At 37.5% G+C, this 20,911-nt stretch overlaps 1 protein-coding gene across 5 annotated transcripts in view; it reads right to left on the bottom strand.

The window, feature by feature from the left end:
* RB1 (RB transcriptional corepressor 1) overlaps positions 1 to 20,911 on the bottom strand; it is a 209,059-nt gene that overhangs the window by 141,487 nt on the left and 46,661 nt on the right. For all 5 annotated transcript variants that reach the window (XM_064270131.1, XM_010592619.3, XM_064270128.1 and 2 more), the window contains exons 5-6: positions 16,775 to 16,813; positions 15,576 to 15,643 (exon numbers count right to left, since the gene is read on the bottom strand). In XM_064270131.1, coding sequence (XP_064126201.1) covers positions 15,576 to 15,643; positions 16,775 to 16,813 — 107 coding nt within the window. The remainder of the gene's footprint in view (positions 1 to 15,575; positions 15,644 to 16,774; positions 16,814 to 20,911) is intronic.

Below are 20,911 nucleotides of genomic sequence, written 5' to 3'. Positions count from 1 at the left end.
CTCTACAAGGTCAAGTTGGCTGATTGTGGCATTTAGATCCTCTGTGTCTTCATTGAGCTTCTTTCTGGATGCTCTGTCCATCACCAAAAGCAGTGAGCTGAAGTCTCCAAGTATTATTATGAAGCTGTCTATGTCACTTTTCAATGCTGTTAGAGTTTGTTTTATGTATCTTGAAGCACTGTCATTGGGTGCATAAATATTTAATATGGTCATCTCTTCCTGGTATATTATCCTTTTAGTCATTATATAGAGTCTTTCCTTATCCATTGTGGTGGATTTAATTTTAAATATTATTTTGTCAGAAAATAATATTGCCACTCCTGCTTTTTTTAATACTTTTTCTTATGCTTTAAGTGAAAGTTTACAAATCAAGTCAGTCTCTCACACAAAAACCCATCCATACACACCTTGCTACACACTTCCAATTACTCTCCCCCTAATGAGACAGCCCACTCTCTCCTTCCACTCTCTTTTTTCATGTTTCTTTCGCCAGATTCTAACCCCCTCCACCCTCTCATCTCCCCTCCAGGCAGGAGATGCCAACATACTCTCAAGTGTCCACCTGATCCAAGAAGCTCACTCCTCACCAGCATCCTTCTCCAACCCATTGTCCAGTTCACTCCATGTCTGAATACATGGCTTCGGGAATGGTTCCTGTCCTGGACCAACAGAAGGACTGGTGGCCATAACCACCGGGATCCTTCTAAACTCAGTCAGACCATTAAGTCTGGTCTTTTTACGAGACTGTGAGGACTGCATCCCACTGCTCTTCTGCTTCTCTGTTGTGTTCCCTGTCAGGGTAGTCATCGGTTATAGCCAGGCACCATCTAGTTCTTCTGGTCTCAGGATGATGTAGTCTCTGGTTCACGTGGCCCTTTCTGTCTCTTGGGCTCGTAATCATCTTGTGTCCTTGGTGTTCCTCATTCTCCTTTGATCCCGGTGAGTTGAGACCAAGTGATGCATCTCAGATGGCTGCTTCCTAGCGTTTAAGACTCCAGATGCTACTCTTCAAAGTGGGATACAGAATGTTTTCTTAATAGATTTTATTATGCCAATTGACTTAGATGTCCCCTGAAACCACAGTCCCCAGACCCCTGCCCCTGCTACGCTGGCCTTTGAAGCATTCAGTTTATTCAGAAAACTTCTTTGGTTTTTGGTTTAGTCCCATTGTGCTGACCTCCCCTGTATTGTGTGCTGTCCTTCCCTTCGCCTAAAGTGGTTCTTACCTACTAATTAGTGAGTGCCCCTCTCCCATCCTCCTTCCCTCCCTCCTCTTGTAACCCCAAAAGAATCTTTTCTTCTTAGTTTAAACTATTTGTCAAGTTCTTATAATAGTGGTCTTACACAATATTTGTCCTTTGCAACTGACAAATTTCACTCAGCATAATGCCGTCCAGGTTCTTCCATGTTATGAAATGTTTCACAGATTTCTCACTGTTCTTTATCGATGCATACTATTCCATTGTGTGAATATACCATAATTTATCCATTCATTTGCTGATGGGCACCTTGGTTGCTTCCATCTTTTTGCTATTGTAGACAGTGCTGCAATAAATATGGGTGTGCATATATCTGTTCGTGTAAAGGCTCTTATTTCTCTAGGATATATTCCAAGGAGTGGGATTGATGGATCGTACGGTAGTTCTATTTTTAGCTTTTTAAGGAAACACCCAATCGATTTCCAAAGTGGTTGTACCATTTGACATTCACACCAGCAGTGTAGAAGTGTTCCAATCTCTCCACAGCCTCTCCAACATTTATTATTTTGTGTTTTTTGGGTTAATGCCAGTCTTGTTGGAGTGAGATGAAATCTCATTGTAGTTTTAATCTGCATTTCTCTAATGGCTAGTGATCGTGAGCATTTCCTCATGTACCTGTTAGCTACCTGAATGTCTTCCTAGTGAAGTGTCTATTCATATCTTTTGTCCATTTTTTAATTGGGTTATTTGTCCTTTTGTAGTTGAGTTTTTGCAGTATCATGCAGATTTTAGAGATCAGGCGCTGATCAGAAATGTCATAGCTAAAAACTTTTTCCCAGTCTGTAACCAGTCTTTTGGCTCTTTTGGTGAAGTCTTTGGATGAGCATAGGTGTTTCATTTTTAGGATCTCCCAGTTATCCAGTTTTTCTTCTGCATGCTTAATAACGTTTTGTATACTGTTTATGCCATGTATTAGGGCTCCTAATGTTGTCCCTATTTTTCTTCCAAGACCTTTATCGTTTTAGATTTTATATTTAGGTCTTCGATCCATTTTGAGTTAGTTTTTCTGGATGGAGTGAGGTATGCATCTTGTTTTTTTTTTTTTTACAGATGGATGTTCAGGTATGCCAGCACCATTTGTTAAAAAGACTGTCTTTTCCCCATTTAACTGTTTTGGGGCCTTTGTCAAATATCAACTGCTCATATGTGGATCGATTTATGTCTGGATTCTCAATTATGTTCCATTGGTCCATGTACCTGTTGTACCGGTACCAGGCAGTTTTGACTACTGTGGCGGTATAATAGATTCTAAAATCAGGTAAAGTAAGGCCTCTCACTTTGTTCTTCTTTTTCAGTAATGCCTTATTTATCCGGGGCCTCTTTCCCTTCCATATGAAGTTTGGTGATTTGTTTCTCCATCTCATTAAAGAATGTTGTTGGGATATGGATCGGAATTGCATTAAATGTATAGATCACTTTTGGTAGAATAGACATTTTTATAATGTTAAATCTTCCTATCCACGAGCAAGGTATGTTTTTCCACTTATGTAAGTCTCGTTTGATTTCTTGCAGGAGTGTACTGCAGTTTTCTTTGTATAAGTCTTTTACATCTCTGGTAAGATTTATTCCTAAGTATTTTATCCTCTTGGGGGCTACTGTAAATGGCATTGATTTGGTGATTTCGTCTTCGATGTTCTTTTTGTTGATATAGAGGAATCCAACTGATTTTTGTACATTTAACTTGTATCCCGATAGTCTGCTGAACTCCTCTATTAGTTTCAGTAGTTTTCTGGAGGATTCCTTAGGGTTTTCTGTGTATAAGATCATGTCATCTGCAAATAGAAATACTTTTACTTCTTCCTTGCAAGTCTGGATGCCTTTATTTCTTTATTTAGCTAAACTGCTCTGGCTAGGACCTCCAACACAATGTTGAATAAGAGCGGTGATACAAGGCATCCTTGTTTGCTTCCCAATCCCAATGCGAATGCTTTCAGGCTCTCTCCGTTTAAGGTGATGTTGGGTGTTGGCTTTGTATAAATGCCCTTTATTATGTGGAGGAATTTTCCTTCCATTCCTATTTTGCTGAGTATTTTTTATCATGAATGAGTGTTGAACTTTGTCAAATGCCTTTTCTGTATCAGTTGATAAAATCATGTGATTCTTGTCTTTTGTTTTATTTATGTAGTGGATTACATTAATAGTTTTTCTAATGTTGAACCATCCCTGCGTACCTGGTATGAATCCCACTTAGTCACAGTGAATTATTTTTTTTTGATACATTGTTGAATTCTATTGGCTAGAATTTTGCGAAGGATTTTTATTTGCATCTACGTTCATGAGGGATATAGGTCTCTGGTTTTGGTATCAGGGATATGGCGGCTTCATAGAATGAGTTTGGTAGTATTCCATCCTTTTCCATGCTCTGAAATACCTTTAGTAGTAGCAGTGTTAACTATTCTCTGAAAGTTTGGTAGAACTCTGCAGTGAAGCGGTCCAGACCAGGGCTTTTTTTGTTGGGAGTTTTTTGATTACCTTTTCAATCTCTTCTTTTGTTATGGGTCTATTTAGTTTGTTCTACCTCTGTTTGTGTTAGTTTAGGTAGGTAGTGTGTTTCTAGGAATCCATCCATTGCTTCTAGGTATTCAAATTTGTTGGAGTACAGTTTTTCATAGTAATCTGATATGATTCTTTTAATTTCAGTTTTGTCTGTTGTAATATTGCCCCTCTTATTTGCTTCCTCTCCTATTTTTCTTTTGTCAGTTTGGCCAGTGGTTTATCAATTTTGTCGATTTTTTCAAAAAAAACAGATTTTGGTCTTGTTAATTCTTTCAATTGTTTTTCTGTTTTCTATTTCATTTATTTCAGCTCTAATTTTTATTATTTGTTTTCTTCTGGTGCCTGTGGGTTTCTTTTGTTGCTCTTTTTCTATCTGTTCAAGTTGTAGGGATAATTCTTCGATGTTGGCCTTTTCTTCTTTTTGGATGTGTGCATTTATTGATACAAATTGGCCTCTGAGCACCAATTTTGCTGTGTCCCAAAGGTTCTGATAGGAAGTGTTTTCATTCTCATTGGCTTCTCTGAATTTCCTTATTCTATCCTTAATGTCTTCTATAATCCAGTCTTTTTGAGCAGGTTATTGTTCAGTTTCCAAGTGTTTGATTTCTTTTCCCTGCTTTTCCTGTTACCAATTTCCACTTTCATGGCCTTATGGTCAGAGAAGATGCTTTGTAATATTTCAATGTTTTGGATTCTGCTAAGGCTTGCTTTATGACCTAATATGTGGTCTATTCTAGAGAATGTTCCATGTGCACTAGAAAAGAAAGTATACTTGGCTGCTGTTGGGTGGAGTGTTCTGCATATGTCTACGAGGTCAAGTTGGTTGACTGTGGCGTTTAGATCTTCTGTGTCTTTATTGAGCTTCTTTCTGGATGTCCTGTCCTTCACTGAAAGTGGTATGTTGAAGTCTCCTACTATTATTGTGGAGCTGTCTATCTCACTTTTCAATGCTGATAAAGTTTGTTTTATATATTTTGCAGCCCTGTTACTGGGTGCATAAATATTTAATATGGTTATATCTTCTTGGTGTACTGTCCCTTTAATCATTACATAGTATTCTTCCTTATCCTTTATGATGGATTTAACTTTAAAGCCATTTTGTTAGAAATTAATACTGCCACTCCTGTTCTTTTTTGATTGTGGTTTGCTTGATATATTTTTTTCCATCCTTTGAGTTTTTGTTTGTTTCTCTAAGTATAAGGTGTGTATCTTGTAGGCAGCATATAGATGGATCTTCTTTTTAAATCCATTCAGCCACTCTCTGTCTCTTTATTGGGGCATTTAGTCCATTTACATTCAGGGTAATTATGGATAGGTATGAATTTAGTGCTATCATTTTGATGTCTTTTTTTGTGTGTTGTTGACAGTTTTCCTTTTCCCGCTTAATTTTATGTGCTGAGTAGAATTTCTTTGTATATTGTCCTTTCCTCATATTTGTTGTTGTTGATTTTGTTTCTGCTGAGTCTGTATTTTTCCCTTGTATTTTATTTTGATGAGTAGGATAGTTTGTCTCCTTTGTGGTTACCTTATTTTTTACCCCTATTTTTCTAAGTTTAAAACTAACTTTTATTTCTTTGTACCACCATATCTTCCTCTCCATATGGAAGGTGTATGATTACATTTCTTAGTTCCTCTTTATTATTTTAATGTTGTCTTTTATATAATAACATCGCTGTTACCCTGTTTTGAGCTTTTTTTTTTTTTATATAATCTTGCTTTTGTTTTTTTGGATTTCCCTGTTTGGGTTAACTTCTGGTTGCTCTGCCCAGTGTTCTAGTCTTGGAACACTATTGATTTTTCTAACCAAAGAACTCCCTTTAGTATTTTTTGTAGTTTTGATTTGGTTTTTACAAATTCCCTAAACTTGGGTTTATCTGGTAATGTCTTACTTTCACCTTCATATTTAAGAGACAGTTTTGCTGGATATATAATAGTTGGCAGGCAATTTTTTTCCTTCAATTTTTTAAATATGTCATCTCACTGTCTTCTTGCCTGCATGTTTTCTGCCCAGTAGTCCAAGCTTATTCTTATTCAATCTCCTTTGTAGGTGACTTTTCGTTTATCCCTTGCTGCTGTGATAATCCTCTCTAGCTTTGGTTTTGGCAAGTTTGATTATAATATGTTTTGGTGACTTTCTTTTAAGGTCTACCTTATGTGGAGTTCGATGAGCATCTTGGTTGGATACATATCGTCTCATCTTTCACAGTATCAGGGAAGTTTTCTGCCAAAAAATCTGAAAGAATTCTCTCTGTATTTTCTGTTATCCCTTCCTGTTCTGGTACTCCAATCACTCGTAGGTTATTTCTCTTGACAGAGTCCCACATGATTCTTAAGGTTTCTACATTTTTTTTAATTCTTTTATCTGATTTTTCTTCAAATATATTAGTGCCAAGTGATTTACCTTCGAGTTCAGAAATTCTAGCATCTACTTGCTCAATTCTGCTCCTCTGACTTTATATGGAGTTGTCTAATTCTGTAATTTTATTGTCACTCTTCTGAATTTCTGATTGCTGTCTACTGATTTTTCCAGCTTATTAAACTTTTCATTATTTCCTGAATAATCTTTCTAATTTCTTCCATTGTTTTATCTGTGTGTTCCTTGGCTTGTTCTGTGTACTGCCTCATTTCCTTCCTGATGTCTTGAAGGGTTCTGTATCTTAAACTTTTGTATTCTGCATCTGTAATTCCAGGAATGCACTTTCATTTAGAAGAACCCTGGATTCCTTGTTTTGAGAGCCTGTTGAGATGATCATGGTCTGTTTCTTTATGTGACTTCATACTGACTGTTGTCTCCAAGCCATCTAGAAGTTATTGTATTAGTTTATGCTTGCTTACTGTGTCGTAGCTGCTTGCTTTGTTTTGTTTTGGTATACCCTATGGGTTGCTTGAGTGAGCTAGCTTGATTATTTTCGCCTTTGGAGCTCTGATGCCCTGTCCCCAGCTGGCTAGAGCTGTTATCAGGTATATCAGTCTAGGAGTCCATTCAGTTTTCTTGTATGAATTCAGCTCCGGTTTCCAGGTAGCTGATCATCAAGGGTATGTTACAGGCTCTGTTCTACAGTCTTAGAGGGACAGGGGTGATTGGCGTATATACCGGTATCTCATTGCAGCAGCGGTCACACTCTAAACAAGGCAGGGGGCTCAGAACCGACCCCCGAGTGTCTGTGAGGAAAACATGTCCCTGTTTCCTAGAGCGTGCAGGTGGGTGGGTTCTGCAGACAGACCATGGACACCCGAAGTTTTTGGTTGTAAGGACTGGGAGGTACTAGTTATCTTTGGACCCCTGTCGTGGGTGGCTGGGTGGCCTGAATAGAGCTACCAGTCCTTAGGTCCCTGATGTGGGTAGGTGAGGACCTTGTTTAATAGGCAAAGCAATGCCAAACATCAAACACCCACCTCTCCACCACACAGCTGAACTGGTTGGAGTTTGCCAACAAGGGCCTATTCTTCCAGAATGGGCCCACGCAGGTCCACGCAGAAGGGAAAGGTGCTCAAGGTTCACAGATGGTTTATGCCTCGAAAAGAGCTGGTTCCCTCCTGAGCTCCCCTGGTTAATGGAGCTAGCGAATTATCTTTTCCCCCCAGTTGCAAATTTTTTCTTTCCCCAAGGCTGAGAGGATGGCTGTAGGTGCTCAACAGGGCTGACTTCAGGCCCAGGGATCCAGCCGCTGATTCCGGCTTGGGGGTGGGGGCATGGTAAAATATACGCAAGTATTTAGCTTTTGCTGAGAGCGCCGTTCTCAGGTTCTGGAGGTGTGAGTAGGCTGTGCGGCTGGCTGCTTCTCCCTGAGGAAACTGCGGCCCAACGCTAGTACCAGCCCGCCGCCACCGCCGCTCTGGGAACGGTGCCTGAGGGTTCCCCGCGTTCAGGTCCAGTAACTCTTCTCTACTTCTGAACGGTCTCTTCCTCCCCCGCCCCTCAGTTCATTGTCTAAGCTTGCCTTTGATGCTCAGGGCTCCCAGCTTGTCACAAATATACTCGTTTCACTTGTTTTTTTTTGGGTGTTTGTTGTAAAGAGGGCTCGCCGGAAGCGTTTGTCTATTCTGCCATCTTGGCTCTGCCTCTCTGCTCTTTATTAATTGTTTGCTTGATATATATTTTTCCATCCTTTGAATTCTACTTTGTTTGTGTCTTTAAGTCTAAGGTGTGTCTCCTGTAGGCAACATAAAAACAGATTGTGTGTTTTAACCCATTCTGCCACTCTCTGTCTCTCTGTTGGTGCATTTGGTGCATTCAGCATAGTTATGGATAAGTATGAGTTTAGTGCTGTCATTTTGATGTTTGTTTTTGTGTGTTGCTGAGTTTCTTTTTTCCATTTACTTTTCTGTGTTGAGTAGTTTTTCTTTATATATTGTCTTTTCCTCTTTTTCATTGTTGCTGATTTTGTTTTTGCTGAGTCTATGTTTTTCTTGTATTTTACTTTGATGTGTAGGATTGTTAGTCTCCTTTGTGATTAATATTTACCCCTTTTTTTCTAAGTTTAAACCAAACTTTTAGCTCTTTATATCACCTTGACTTCCTCTCCACATGAAACACCTATGACTATATAGTCCGTCTTTATTGATTTTTTTGTTGTCATTTTTACATAATGACATCACTATTTCCCTGTTTTGAGTGCTTCTTTTCTTGATTATTTTTGTGATTTCCTGATGTAGGTTGGTATCTGGCTGCTCTGTACTGTGTTCTAGTCTTGGGTTGTTACCTGATGTTATTGATCTTCTATCCAGAGGACTCCCTTTAGTATTTTTTGTAGTTCTGGTTTGGTTTTTAGAAATTCCCTAAACTTCTGTTTATCTGGAAATGTCCTAATTTTGTCTTCATATTTGAGAGACAGTTTTGCTAGATATATGATTCTTAGCTGGCAACTTTTTTCGTTTAAGGCCTTATATATGTTATCCCATTGCCTTCTTGCCTGCAGGGTTTCTGCTGAGTAGTCCAAGCTTATTCTTATTGAATCTCCTTTGTAGGTGACTTTTCACTTATCCCTAGCTTTTCTTAAAATTCTCTCTTTTTCTTTGGTTTTGGCAAGTTTGATTACAATATGTCTTCATGACTTTCTTTTGGGATCTACCTTGTATGGTGTTCAATGAGCTCTTGGATAGATATCTTTTTGTCTTTCATGATATAGAGGAAGTTTTCTTCCAACAAATCTTCAACAATTCTCCCTGTATTTTCTGTTCTCCCTCCCTGTTCTGGTACTCCAATCACTTGTAGTTATTTCTCTTGACAAGAGTCCCATATGATTCTTAGGGTTCCTTCATTTTTTTTAATTCTTTATCTGATTTTTCTTCAGATATATTGGTGTCAAGTGTTTTACCTTCAGTATCACCAATTCTGACTTCTATTTCCTCAATTCTGCTCCTCTGACTTTCTATTCTCTAATTCTGTATTTTATTGTTAATCTCCTGAATTTCTGATTGTTATCTCTCTATGGATTCTTGCAGCGTATTAAATTTGTCATTATGCTCTTGAGTAACCTTCTTAATTTCCTTGACTGCTTTATCTGTGTGTTCTTTGGCTTGTTCTGTGTTTTGCCTCATCTCCTTTCTGAGCTCTTGAAGAGTTCTATATATTAATCTTTTGTACTCTACCTGTGGTATTTCCACGAACATCTCTTTGTCTGGAAGATTCCTTGATTCTGTGTTTTGAGAGCTTGGTCTGCTTCTTTAGGTGATTTGATACTGAGTGTTGTCTGCAAGCCATCTATAAACCCATTGCCGTCGAGTCGACTCTGACTCATAGCGATCCTACAGGACAGAGCAGAGCTGCCCCACAGAGTTTCCAAGGAGCGCCTGGTGTATTCAAACTGCTGACCTTTTGTTTAGCAGCCGTAGCACTTAACCACTATGCCACCAGGGTTTCCAAGCCATCTATAAGTTTTTGTATTAATTTATTTTATGTTTCCTTACTATGTCCTAGGTTCTTGCTGTGCTTTGTTTTGATATGCCCAAATAGGCTCTTCGAGTAAGGTTGCTCAATTATTGGTGCCTTTGAAGCTCTAACATCCTGTCACCAGATGGCTAGAGATGTTACCAAGTATATGAGCCTAGGAGTCCATTCACTTTCTTGTATGGATTCAGCTCAGGTGTCCAAGTAGTCATTCGCCAAGTGCATAGTGCAGATTCTCACCTACAGTCTTAGGGGAGCAAGGGTGATTGGTGTAGGCACAGGTATCTGGTTATAGCACGGGATCATGCTTTGAGCAAGGCAGGTGGCTGGCAACCGTCCCGAGTGTCTGTGAGGATAGTGTGTCCCTGTTCCCTAGACTGCAGAGTTGGGAGGGCTCTGTAGCCAGACCATGGGCACCCAATACTTTTGTCTGCAAGGACTGGGAGACACCACTTATCCTTGGACCAATGTGTTGGGTGGCTTGGTGGCATGGGTGGAGCCACCAGTCCTTAGGCCCCTGGTGTGGGAAGGTGAGGACCCTGCTTAATAGGCAGAATGGTATCAAATATAAAAAACCCATTTCTGCATCACACAGCTGAAACAGTTGAAGTCAGACCTCAGGCACATACACCATTGCACTGTGCCAACAAGAGCCTCAAGCTGCTGAAGTGGGCCCATATAGGTCCATGCAGGGGTGAAAGGCATTAAAAGTCCACAGACTGTTTGTGCCTGGAGAGGAGCCGCTTCAGCCCTGAGTTCCCAGCCTAGGCGAGCCAGCAGATTAGTTTTTCTCCATTTGTTAATTTGTTCCTTCTCCAAGGCCGGGAGAATGGCTCAGCATGCACAGCAGGATCTATCTGAGCCCCAGGAAATCGAATGCCACTGAAGCTGGCTCAGGGGCTAGGGCAGGGAGAGGAGGGATCAGATAAATGGGAGAGAGCTCTTTCACAAGGGGTGCTTTTTGATCCACAGGGTAAGTTAGACACATGTACATATCTTTTGCCAAGAGTGCTGTTCTTTGCTGATTCCAGAGGCGCAAGTAGACCCTGTGCTGCTCACTCTTTCTCGCTGTGGAAAACGCACTTCAGACACTACCACCAGCCCCACCATAGCTGCGCCAGGGGATTTAGCCTGAGTGGCACTGGTTCCTGCTGAGTCGGGTCCGGCAATTCCTTGCCACTTCTGAACCATCTCTCCTTCCCCCTACTGCTCAGTCCAATTTCTTAACTTTGCCTTTGATATTTAGGTCTCCTAGCTTGTCATATGTATAATTGGTCCACCTGTTCTTTTGGGTCTTTGTTGTAAGAGCGACCACTGGAAGCATCTGACTATTCTGCCATATTGGCCCCCACAGGGGATATTTTTGGTTTAAGGTTTAAAGATTATCTCAGGGCAATCATTTTGGGGATTTGTCCAGCCTCCGTGCCTTCAGAACATCTGGAGTCCATGAGAATTTGAATTTCTGTTCTGTATCTTCCCTCTTTTGATCAGGATTCTTCTATAGAATCTTTGATTAAAATGTTCAGTACTGGTAGTCTCACAGTAAAGGAGGCAGTTGTTCATGGAGGCAATTAGCCAAATATTCCATTTCCTCCTCCTATTGCTGATTCTCCTTCTTTGTCTGTTCCTCCAGGCAAATAGAGAATAATTGTTTTGCCTTGGATGGCTGGTTGAAAGCTTTTAAGATTCCATGCACTATGCAACAAAGTAGGAGGTAGAACAGAAGTGCTAAACACGTTATTAGGCCAATTAACTGGGATGCACCATGAAACCATGACCCTAAACCTCCAAACCAAGGAACCAAATCCCATGAGGTGTTTCCCTTGAGGTATGTGATTATCCTCAGCAGCTACCTTTTCTTCTCCTCGTTGTTGCAAGTATATCTATCACACAACTTTTGCCAACTCAAGTTTTTAAGGGTGAACGATTTATTATTATTTTTTTAACTTACTTCCAATTTTGGAAAGAGCTATAGAATTTACTATTTCAGAAAAGAAACAATTTTGGACTATATTTAATATTTAATTCTATTTATTTATGAAGCCGCATATATTTTCAATTTTAACCCTTCCCCCACCCAGGATTACAATAATCAAAGTCATTTAAAAATAAAAAAAAAATTAGCATGTAACTATAAGGTCTACAAAGTAATTAGTAAAAAATGCTCAAAGGTAATATATAAATATACATTTAGGGGTAAGGAAATAAATGTACGTAACAGATACATGAGAAAACAAAGTATGTGGCTACACAAAACACACCAAACATAATCAAAGGTAAAAAAAAAATTATTACATATTTGCTTATTGTCTGTTACATATTATTTTTTAAAAAGGGAAGTTTAATTTGACTCACTATCTTCCAGGTATCTGACTGCTAAACCAACAATAATCCCAACAAATACTGAAGGCGTAGAAACTAGGTAGAAAACAGGTAAACCTTTATAAGGTAGATTTTCTAGATTCATGGGTGTGGTGCAAAAATACTTTTGCAATATACTCAAAAGTAAGCTATTAAAAAGTACCACAGAGGTAAAGAATGATATCAAGGATTTCTAGGTAAAAATATTGGAGTGAAATCAGGTCAAAGAATCTCCCTCCTCCAATACCTAATAAAATGAAAGAGAAAAAAATGCACTGGTTAAATACTAGTACCAATAGTGAATTTGAGAAACACCGACTCAGAGAGTGTCCTCATCTTTTTCCTCTTCTGACTTAGAGGAAGTAGAAATGGCTAATGAGAGAAAAGTAAAATGTGGGAAGTAAATGATTAGAGCCAACTTTCTGACAGAGACGTCAGTATACCATGCTGAATTGGGGAACAATTTGAATTCCAACACAGTTTTGTTACGGAATAGCATATAACTGCCACTGGAAGTGTTCTGTTTCAGAGCCCATTCTAACAAAAATCTCACAGCAACGAAAGTTTACATTGCTCCAGACGAATCCTTCTCTTTCTCCCACCCTCTTACTAGACCCATACCCACTGCTGTCATAGCTAGCCTACAGGACAAAGGAGAACTGCCCCATAGAGTTTCCAAGGAGTGGCTGGTGGATACAAGCTGCTGAACTTTTGGTTAGCAGCCGTAGCACTTAACCATTATGCCGCAGGGTTTCCTCTCTTACTAGAAGCCTACACTCATATGGTAGCTCTTTAGGGAACACAAATTAAACACAGATTTAAATACAGCTTAAATAGAAAGTGAGTGAAGGGGGATTCACTCACACTACAGTGGAGAAAACAGATGTCAGATCAGGGTTGCCCACAAAGAGTCCCGGCAATGTGGAGAAAGAAGTACAGCATTTATGCAAACATATTACAGAAAATTTAAAAAAAGAATCACAACAAAAAAGAGGAAAATAATCAGAAAAAGAATCTAAATATTTCCTAAAATATTTCTCTAAGGTTATGAAAAAAAGATTATGAAACAATTAAGAGGTTGAAATCTTTACCTTGTTTAACTTTAAAGTAATATATATTAATCTGCTTTGAAGAAAGAGAGTATTAGTACTCTTACACTTCCTGCCACCTCTCCTCTCCCCCCATTCAGAATCTAACAGAATAAAGTGCCCTGTGAGTCCTTGTACTAACAAGAACTTAAAGCACACAAATTAAATAAAAACAAAGAGCCAAAAGAGCTAAGAAGACACTGAGCACCAATATAACACCATTACGAAAAATGATTTGGCTCAAATAAAAGAAAGGCTTATGATAGGAATAGTTAATACATAAGAAAAACACGAAGGATTACAATAATATGTGAGAAGATGATATGTAAGACAAAAACAATTCACCATAAGGTAGCTGATGCTCCTGAAACACAACGGAATAACCTAATAGAACAGAAAGTTGTTGTGTGCTGTGGAGTCAGTTCTGAATCACAGTGACACTATGTGACAGAGTAGGACTGCCCCATTTGGTTTCCTAGCTGCAATCTTTACGGACGGAGCCCTGGTGGCACAATGGTTAAACACTGGACTGCTAATTCAAAGGTCTGCGGTTCCAACCCGTCAGCCATTCTGCTGGAGAAAGATGTGGCAGTCTGCTTCCGTAAAGATTATAGCTTTGGAAATGCTGTGGGGCAGTTCTACGCGGTCCTATAGGATCACTACGAGTCAGAATCAACTCCAAGGCACACAACAACAACAATCTTTATGGGAGTAATCCAGGTCTTTTCTCCCTCAGAAAGGCTGGTGGGTTCAAACCACCGACGTTACAGTTAGCAGCCAGGTTTAAGTATTGCGCCACCAGGGATTCCTTAGAGTTTCTGAAATGAAGAGCAGAACCCTTAGATTTAAAAGGGATACCGCGTTTTAAGATTAGAGTCCCGGTGGCGCTGCGTTTAAGAGCTTGGCTGCTAGCCAAAACGTTGGCAGTTCAAATCCACCAACCTCTCCTTGGAAACAGCATGGGGCAGTTCTATTCCGTCCTATAGGGTCACTATTAGTCGGAATCAACTCGATGAAAATAGGTTTTTTGTTTGTTTTTTGGCGTTTTAAGAAAAACTGATACAGAATGATAAAAATCAAGACGTATCCCGGCTAAAGTACTGAACTTCAAATTAAAAAAAAGAATTCTTCAGGTATTCAGGAAGGGAGTGGGGGCGGGGATTAAGGTAGCCTCAGATTTCTCAACAGCAATGTTCAAAGCCAGAAAAAAAGTATCCTAAGGGAAACAAAACATGACCACGAATAGGATGTGACAAAGTGTTTAACCAAGAGTAGGATACATAGCCAAGTTTTCTTCAAGTATAAAACCTACAGACGTGGTTCTTGAACATGCCAAACATAGGGAATCCGACATCAAAGAGCCTTTTTTGAAAAACTTGATGGTAAAACCCAGCCAGCTTAGAGAAGAATCAAAATAAGGAACTCAGAAATGGAGATGTGATAACAAAGAGACAATGATTAGAATCCAGACGAAATAAGTGTAATAATTACAATTACAGAACAGAATGTAAATATTATAATCTTGGATAATATAAGAATAAAATGAACAAATCTGAATGGGGGGAGGGAAGAGGGCACGAAGTATAGAGTACTGATATTTTCTTTCTTCAAAGCAGATTAATATATATTGTTTTAAGTCAAAACAAAGATTCTAACTTCTTAATCTTTTCATTATCTTTTTTCATAATCTTAGAGAAATATTTTAGGAAATAATACTTCTTAATGAGACAAAGCACATCTAAATTTAAGCAACTGCTTCCATTTCTCTTGTTTCTTTTCTTCTGTAAAATTCAAATCAAAAAAAAATTTTTTTTTTGAATTTTAAAGGTAGTATTATGTGAGCTCTGGTGGTGCAGTGGTTAAGCATTCGGCTGCTAATCAAAAGGATGGCAGTTCGAACCTACCAGCCACTCCTTGGAAACCATATGGGGCAGTTCTACTCTGTCCTAGAGGTTCACTGTTAGTCAGAATTGACTCAACAGCAAAGGGTTTGGTTTGGTTTATTATGGTATGATCTTATTTTTATAAAATTATTTCTGTGAATACACCTAATCCATCCACCTTTTTAGTATAACGTATGCATAGAAATATATCTGGAATGACAAACACGTAATTTTAATAACGATTATTTCTGGATGAATTCTGGGTAAGTTTTTATATCTTTCTTTGTTCTTTGTTGTATTGTTTGAATTATTTATCATACGCATATGTCACTTTCATAAAAAGTAATATTATTATTTTAAAAATTGAGAAATGAAGGAAGAAAGAAAAGATGAATAGATAGTAGAAACAGAAACAAAATGAGATTATTTCCAAGGTTGCTCCCAGTACCAGAATTACAAGAATTTACCAGCAGTTAATAAGAGAATTGGAGGGAAAAATACATGTACATTAAATTGAATAAAAAGTTTTGGGCTTTAGTCCAAAAGAACTATTAATTAATTACTACATTTGATACAACATATAACACAATTACTTTACCTTTAGCTAGTAAAAACGTGATCCAAGAAAGCTTTAGCACCAACACAGAATTTATTTCAGAAGATATCCTAGTAGACAAATAGAAAAGAAAAATAAATAAATAAATAAATAAATAAATAAATAAATAAATAAATAAATAAATAAATAAATAAATAAATAAATAAATAAGAAAGAAAAAGAAAAATTTAACACTGACAGAAAATTTTACAGCTATACCTTTTGGTTGTTTTTTGTTTGTTACTTTCAATTACGTACCTGAGTTAATTATACAATATAAAAAAATATATAAATATATTAAAAAATATATATAGACCATCTTAAATGCACATTTTACACCCAAATTCAATTTGTTTCAATTGGTGTAGTGTTTCTACCCAAGATACTGTATTCAAGCCCACAAAAGTAATATACATTTTATGAAAGTAATATTGAGCATCTCAATTCTAATCTAGAAATACGCAAACAGTATACAATAATGAGCTTGATTTCCAATTACCTTAATACTTTTATGCTCTTTGCTTTCTAATTCAAATCAACACTCTAAGCAGAAAAATGAAGGTAAGAGTGATTCTAGTTTGCCAATTTAACACATCACCTTGATAAAAAATATTTTCCATAGATATTTACTTGTTGGAATTAACAGATTCATAAAAACTAATTAATAGTATATATTTCCCTTTATATCACCTTCACTACTACCACTTCAGTGAGGCAGAAAATCTCATTTACAACTCATTCTGTTTCCAAAGAAGAATACTAGAGCTCTTTCATGAATATACTGTTAAGACATGCATTCTACATTTTTTAAAAAACTGAAAAACTTCAATGTTGATCTTCATACTTATTCTTACACAAAAATTATACAGATTCTTAATAAAGTATCTTTAATAGAACCACAATAAACATTTAATCAATAAATATGCATTTTTCCCAGAGTTGGTATATGTTGCACTAAATCACCTTCAACTTTTATAGTCCCTCTTTGTAGTCAAGGCATTCATTGCACACTATTTCCTTTGTGAGAAGATAAACAACCTACATAGGGCTTAAATCTATTACCTTATTAAGTAGCATGCAATAATCAATCAAACTAATCTTGATATTATCAACGTGCTTGAGATTACTCCAGAAAAACCTGTGTATTCTATTTCACATTTACATATACGAAAATGGAAAATAACGTGCACTGAACCACTTACGAACTGCTGGGTTGTGTCAAATATATAAGTTCACATGTCCTGGAAAAGAAGAAATAATTATATTAACATTAGAGTTTTTTTTAAACTTTTAAATTTTTTCATAATTTCTGAAAAGGAGACTAAGAAAACAACTCCATTTACAATAATATCTAAAAGAATAAAATATATAGGAATAAATTTAGCTAGGAATATGAAAGACTTACACAATGAAAATTATAAAACACTACTGAAAGAGACTAAAGTCCAATGGATGGAAAGATGTTCCATGCTCATGGACTGGAAGACTTAAATAATATCAAAGTGATCTGCAGATACAACAATCCTGATCAAAATTGCTACAGTACTCTTTACAGAAAATTAATCTCAATTTTATATGGAAATACAAGAGACAAATATCCAAAGCAATTCTGAAGAACAACAACAAAGGAGGAGGCCTCACACTTCCTGACTTCAAAACATATTACACAGCTACAGTAATCAAAACAGCACAGTACCGGTTTAATGACAGACACATAGACATATGGAAAAGAGCTGAAAACCCAGAAATAAATTCAAACATCTATGGTCACTTGATTTTTTTTACAAGGGAGCCATATACATTCAATGGGGGAAGGAATCGACTTTTCAACAAATGGTGCTGGAAAAACTGGATTTCCACATGCAGAAAAATAAAATAAGATCCACAGTTCCCACCATACACAAAAACTAATTCAAAATGGTTTGAGGGCCTAATTATTAAAGCTAAAACCACAAAGTTCTTCAAAGAAAATACAGGAGCAAAGCTTTGGGATCTCATTTTTTTTTTTCAATGATAGATTATCAAACACAACAATGAATGTATAACAACAGAAACCAAAATAGATAACTGGGACCTCATAAAAGTTAAATACTTAGTTAATCAAAAAGACCTTATCCAAAGTGTAGAGACAACCTACAGACTCGGAAAAAAATCTTCAGGAATGAAATGACCGTTAAGGTTCTAATACCTAAAATATAAAGAAAACACCTACAATTAAAAATCAAAAGACAAACAACACAATCAAAAACTGGGCAAAGGACATGAAACAGACATTTCACCAAAGAGGATACTCAAATGGCCAACAGATATAGAAAAAGATACTCAATATCATTAGCCATCAGAGAAATGCAAATCAAAACCATTTTACTCCCACTATGGTGGCTAAGATTAAAAAAAAAAAAAAAAAACAACGGAGACTAACAAGCACTGCAGAGGATGTGGAGAAACTGGAACACTCATCTGTTACTGGTGGGAATGTAAAATAGTACAGCCATTGTGGAAAACAGTCCGGCAGTTCCTCAAAAAATTAGAGGTAGAGCTGTTGTATGACCCGGCAATTCCACTCATAGGTAAAAACCCTAGGGATTTAATAGAAATGACACAAACAGACATATACATACCTATGTTCATTGCAGCACTATTCACAATAGCTAAAAGATGAAAACAACCTCAGTGCCCATTAATGGATGAATGATGGTCCGTACATACAATGGAACACTATTCAGCAATAAAGAAAAATGAGTTCCAAAACACTTTACAATGTGGATGAAACTAGAGGATATTCTGCTGGATGAAATGTATCACAAAATATATATATATATATACATACACACACACACATATATATGTATAGTATGCTCTCATTTTCATGAAATGACATGAATAGGTAAATATACAGAAATTAATGTTCATTAGTGGTTAACAGGGATGGGGGGTAGGGAAGGAAAGAAAACATTCCTAGATAGTAAAAACCCATACCTAGCTAGTATTCAATTTTTATATATAAAAATGGGAAAAATAAACCAAACCTGTTGCTGTTGAGTTGATTCCGACTCACAGCAACCCTATAGGACAGGGTAGAACTGCCCCATACAGTTTCCAAGGAGCACCTGGTCGATTTGAACTGCTGACCTTTTGGTTAGCAGCCACAGCTCTTAACCACTACACCACCCGTGTTTCCATAGAAACAGGAAAGACAGCACCAAATATGGGTGAAATTTGCATAGCATGACTGATGTAACTGATGTCAATAAGCTGTACGTGGGGAAAAGGGATAAATGGCCAAACACTGGGTCATGTATGGTTTTGTAACAACATCATCCCCCCAAAAGCGGGGGGCACTACAGATGCTGATATGAATTAGACATAATCACCACATGGATTTATGTCTCTTGGTTTGGGAGTTTAAGACCGTGGTCTCATGGGGCAACCCGGTCAATTCGTATAATCTTAAAGTTTATGCTCTATCTCTCATGTATGCTGAGTAGTGTCTGGGGTCTTAAAAGCTTATGAGCAGCCATCTAATATGCAACTACTGGTCTTTAGTGTCTGAAACAAAAGAAAAAGAAGGAAATCCAAGAATCAGAGAAGGTATTGGACTACAGGACTGTCTACACTGAGACCAGAAGAACTAGATGGTGCCTGGCTACCGCTACTGAACATTCTGATCAGGAACACAATAGATGAATCCTGATAAAAAGGGAGGAAAAATGTGGAAAAGAACTTCAAATTCTTAAAGAATACAGACTTACTGGACCTACTGAGGTAGAAGGAGTCCCCAAGACTATGGTCCTCAGTTGCTTTTCAAACCTTGAACTGAAATTATCCCCTGAAGTCACCTTTAAACTAAGTAACAGTTTAGAACAAGAGGTAAAAGGTTATCACCCTGAGTACTGCATTTCTTTAAAAAAAAAAAAAATCTATGTAAGAACAAAGGTTTAACAGCTATTTTAAAGCATAGATGAGAAGGATGAGGGGGTGGGGTAGGCAAGATTAAGTAAATGGAAGTGAAGCAATTAGAAGAGAAATAACGAGAATGTTGACACAATGTGAAGAATGTAACCAATGTCACTGATTACTGTGTCTAAAAACTGATATGGAAGTGGGTTTTGCTATGTACATTTTCACCAAAAATAAAATTAAATATAAAAAAATAAACAATGGTTAAAATGGCAAAATGTTGTTGTATGTGCTTTTACAATAGAAAAAAAAATCATGATGCAAAAAATTTTTTCATAATTTAGAAATCAAAGCAATATTATCACTCTTTATTCACCTCATTTTAAGAAGTATTAATTTTAAAAACAAAATATACACAGCATTTTAAAACAAAGTTAAAGTAGATGTTTCTAATTTAAGATACTTTATGTCTATAACTGTAATAGCTAATTACAAAAGGAGTGGGTTCCATATTTTCATTTGTTACTCAGTTTTTTGGAACTCAGGCACATTTGTAATTGATTCCAGTTATAATAAATCTGGTTAGAATTCCAGATCAGGCCACAAATGTCTATTTAACTAATAGTCTCACTAATATAACACAACTAAAAAGTGCTATAAAACTTCATTGTTCCAGATAATAACTTCCACAATGGCAGAGTGAGGAGCCTCATGAATCACTTCCTGTGAAACAATCATAATTAGTGAAAATTAGATTTAAAAAAAACTATTTAAAGTCTCTGGAAATTATCCTAAGGGCATACAGCAAATAAACATTTTTTCAAGAAAAACTGCTAAATTTCAGTAAAAACTGTGACAGTCTGTGGAGTTCAAGTCAAACTTTCTTCCATCCTCCCCTCCAGTTCAGCATAATGAAACTCTACTCCAGGCGGGTGAAGTTGAGACACAGGGCTTTCTCTCTCCACAGTTCCCAGCCTAAGGTTAGGTATCTCCCTGGGACGGACAGGCTTCCAGCATTTCCCATCACCCCCAGATTCAGGCTGCAGAAGATCTATTCTAGGCAAGAGGAGCTACGAAGTCTGGGGCTCCCTTCTTCCACTTTACCCCTACTTGCAGAGTGAAGTTCTGCCCCATACACAGCAAGCTGAGAATACTGGGGCCCTAATTGCCTTGCCTCATTTCACTCATAGGGCAGAGGTTCCAGGCCAAGAGAAGTAATCTAAGAAAACTAGAGGCTATCATCTCTGTCCAGTGTCCCACTCTTAAAGCAAGCGTGTCACACCAAGAGTAAGCCACTCTCCCACTTTCCCCATCCCCATCTCTTGGGAAGTGGCACAGAAGTTTTGCCCAGGGGAAAGACAGGCATTAAGAACAGAGATCTCTGAAGGTCTCCCAAAGAAATTAATTTGGAACAGAGTGTTGCAAAGTTCAAGTCTAAG

This window comes from Loxodonta africana, chromosome 17 (assembly GCF_030014295.1).
Source record: "Loxodonta africana isolate mLoxAfr1 chromosome 17, mLoxAfr1.hap2, whole genome shotgun sequence".
Classification (NCBI taxonomy): Eukaryota; Metazoa; Chordata; class Mammalia; order Proboscidea; family Elephantidae; genus Loxodonta; species Loxodonta africana.
This window is presented reverse-complemented; position numbering and strand designations above follow the sequence as displayed.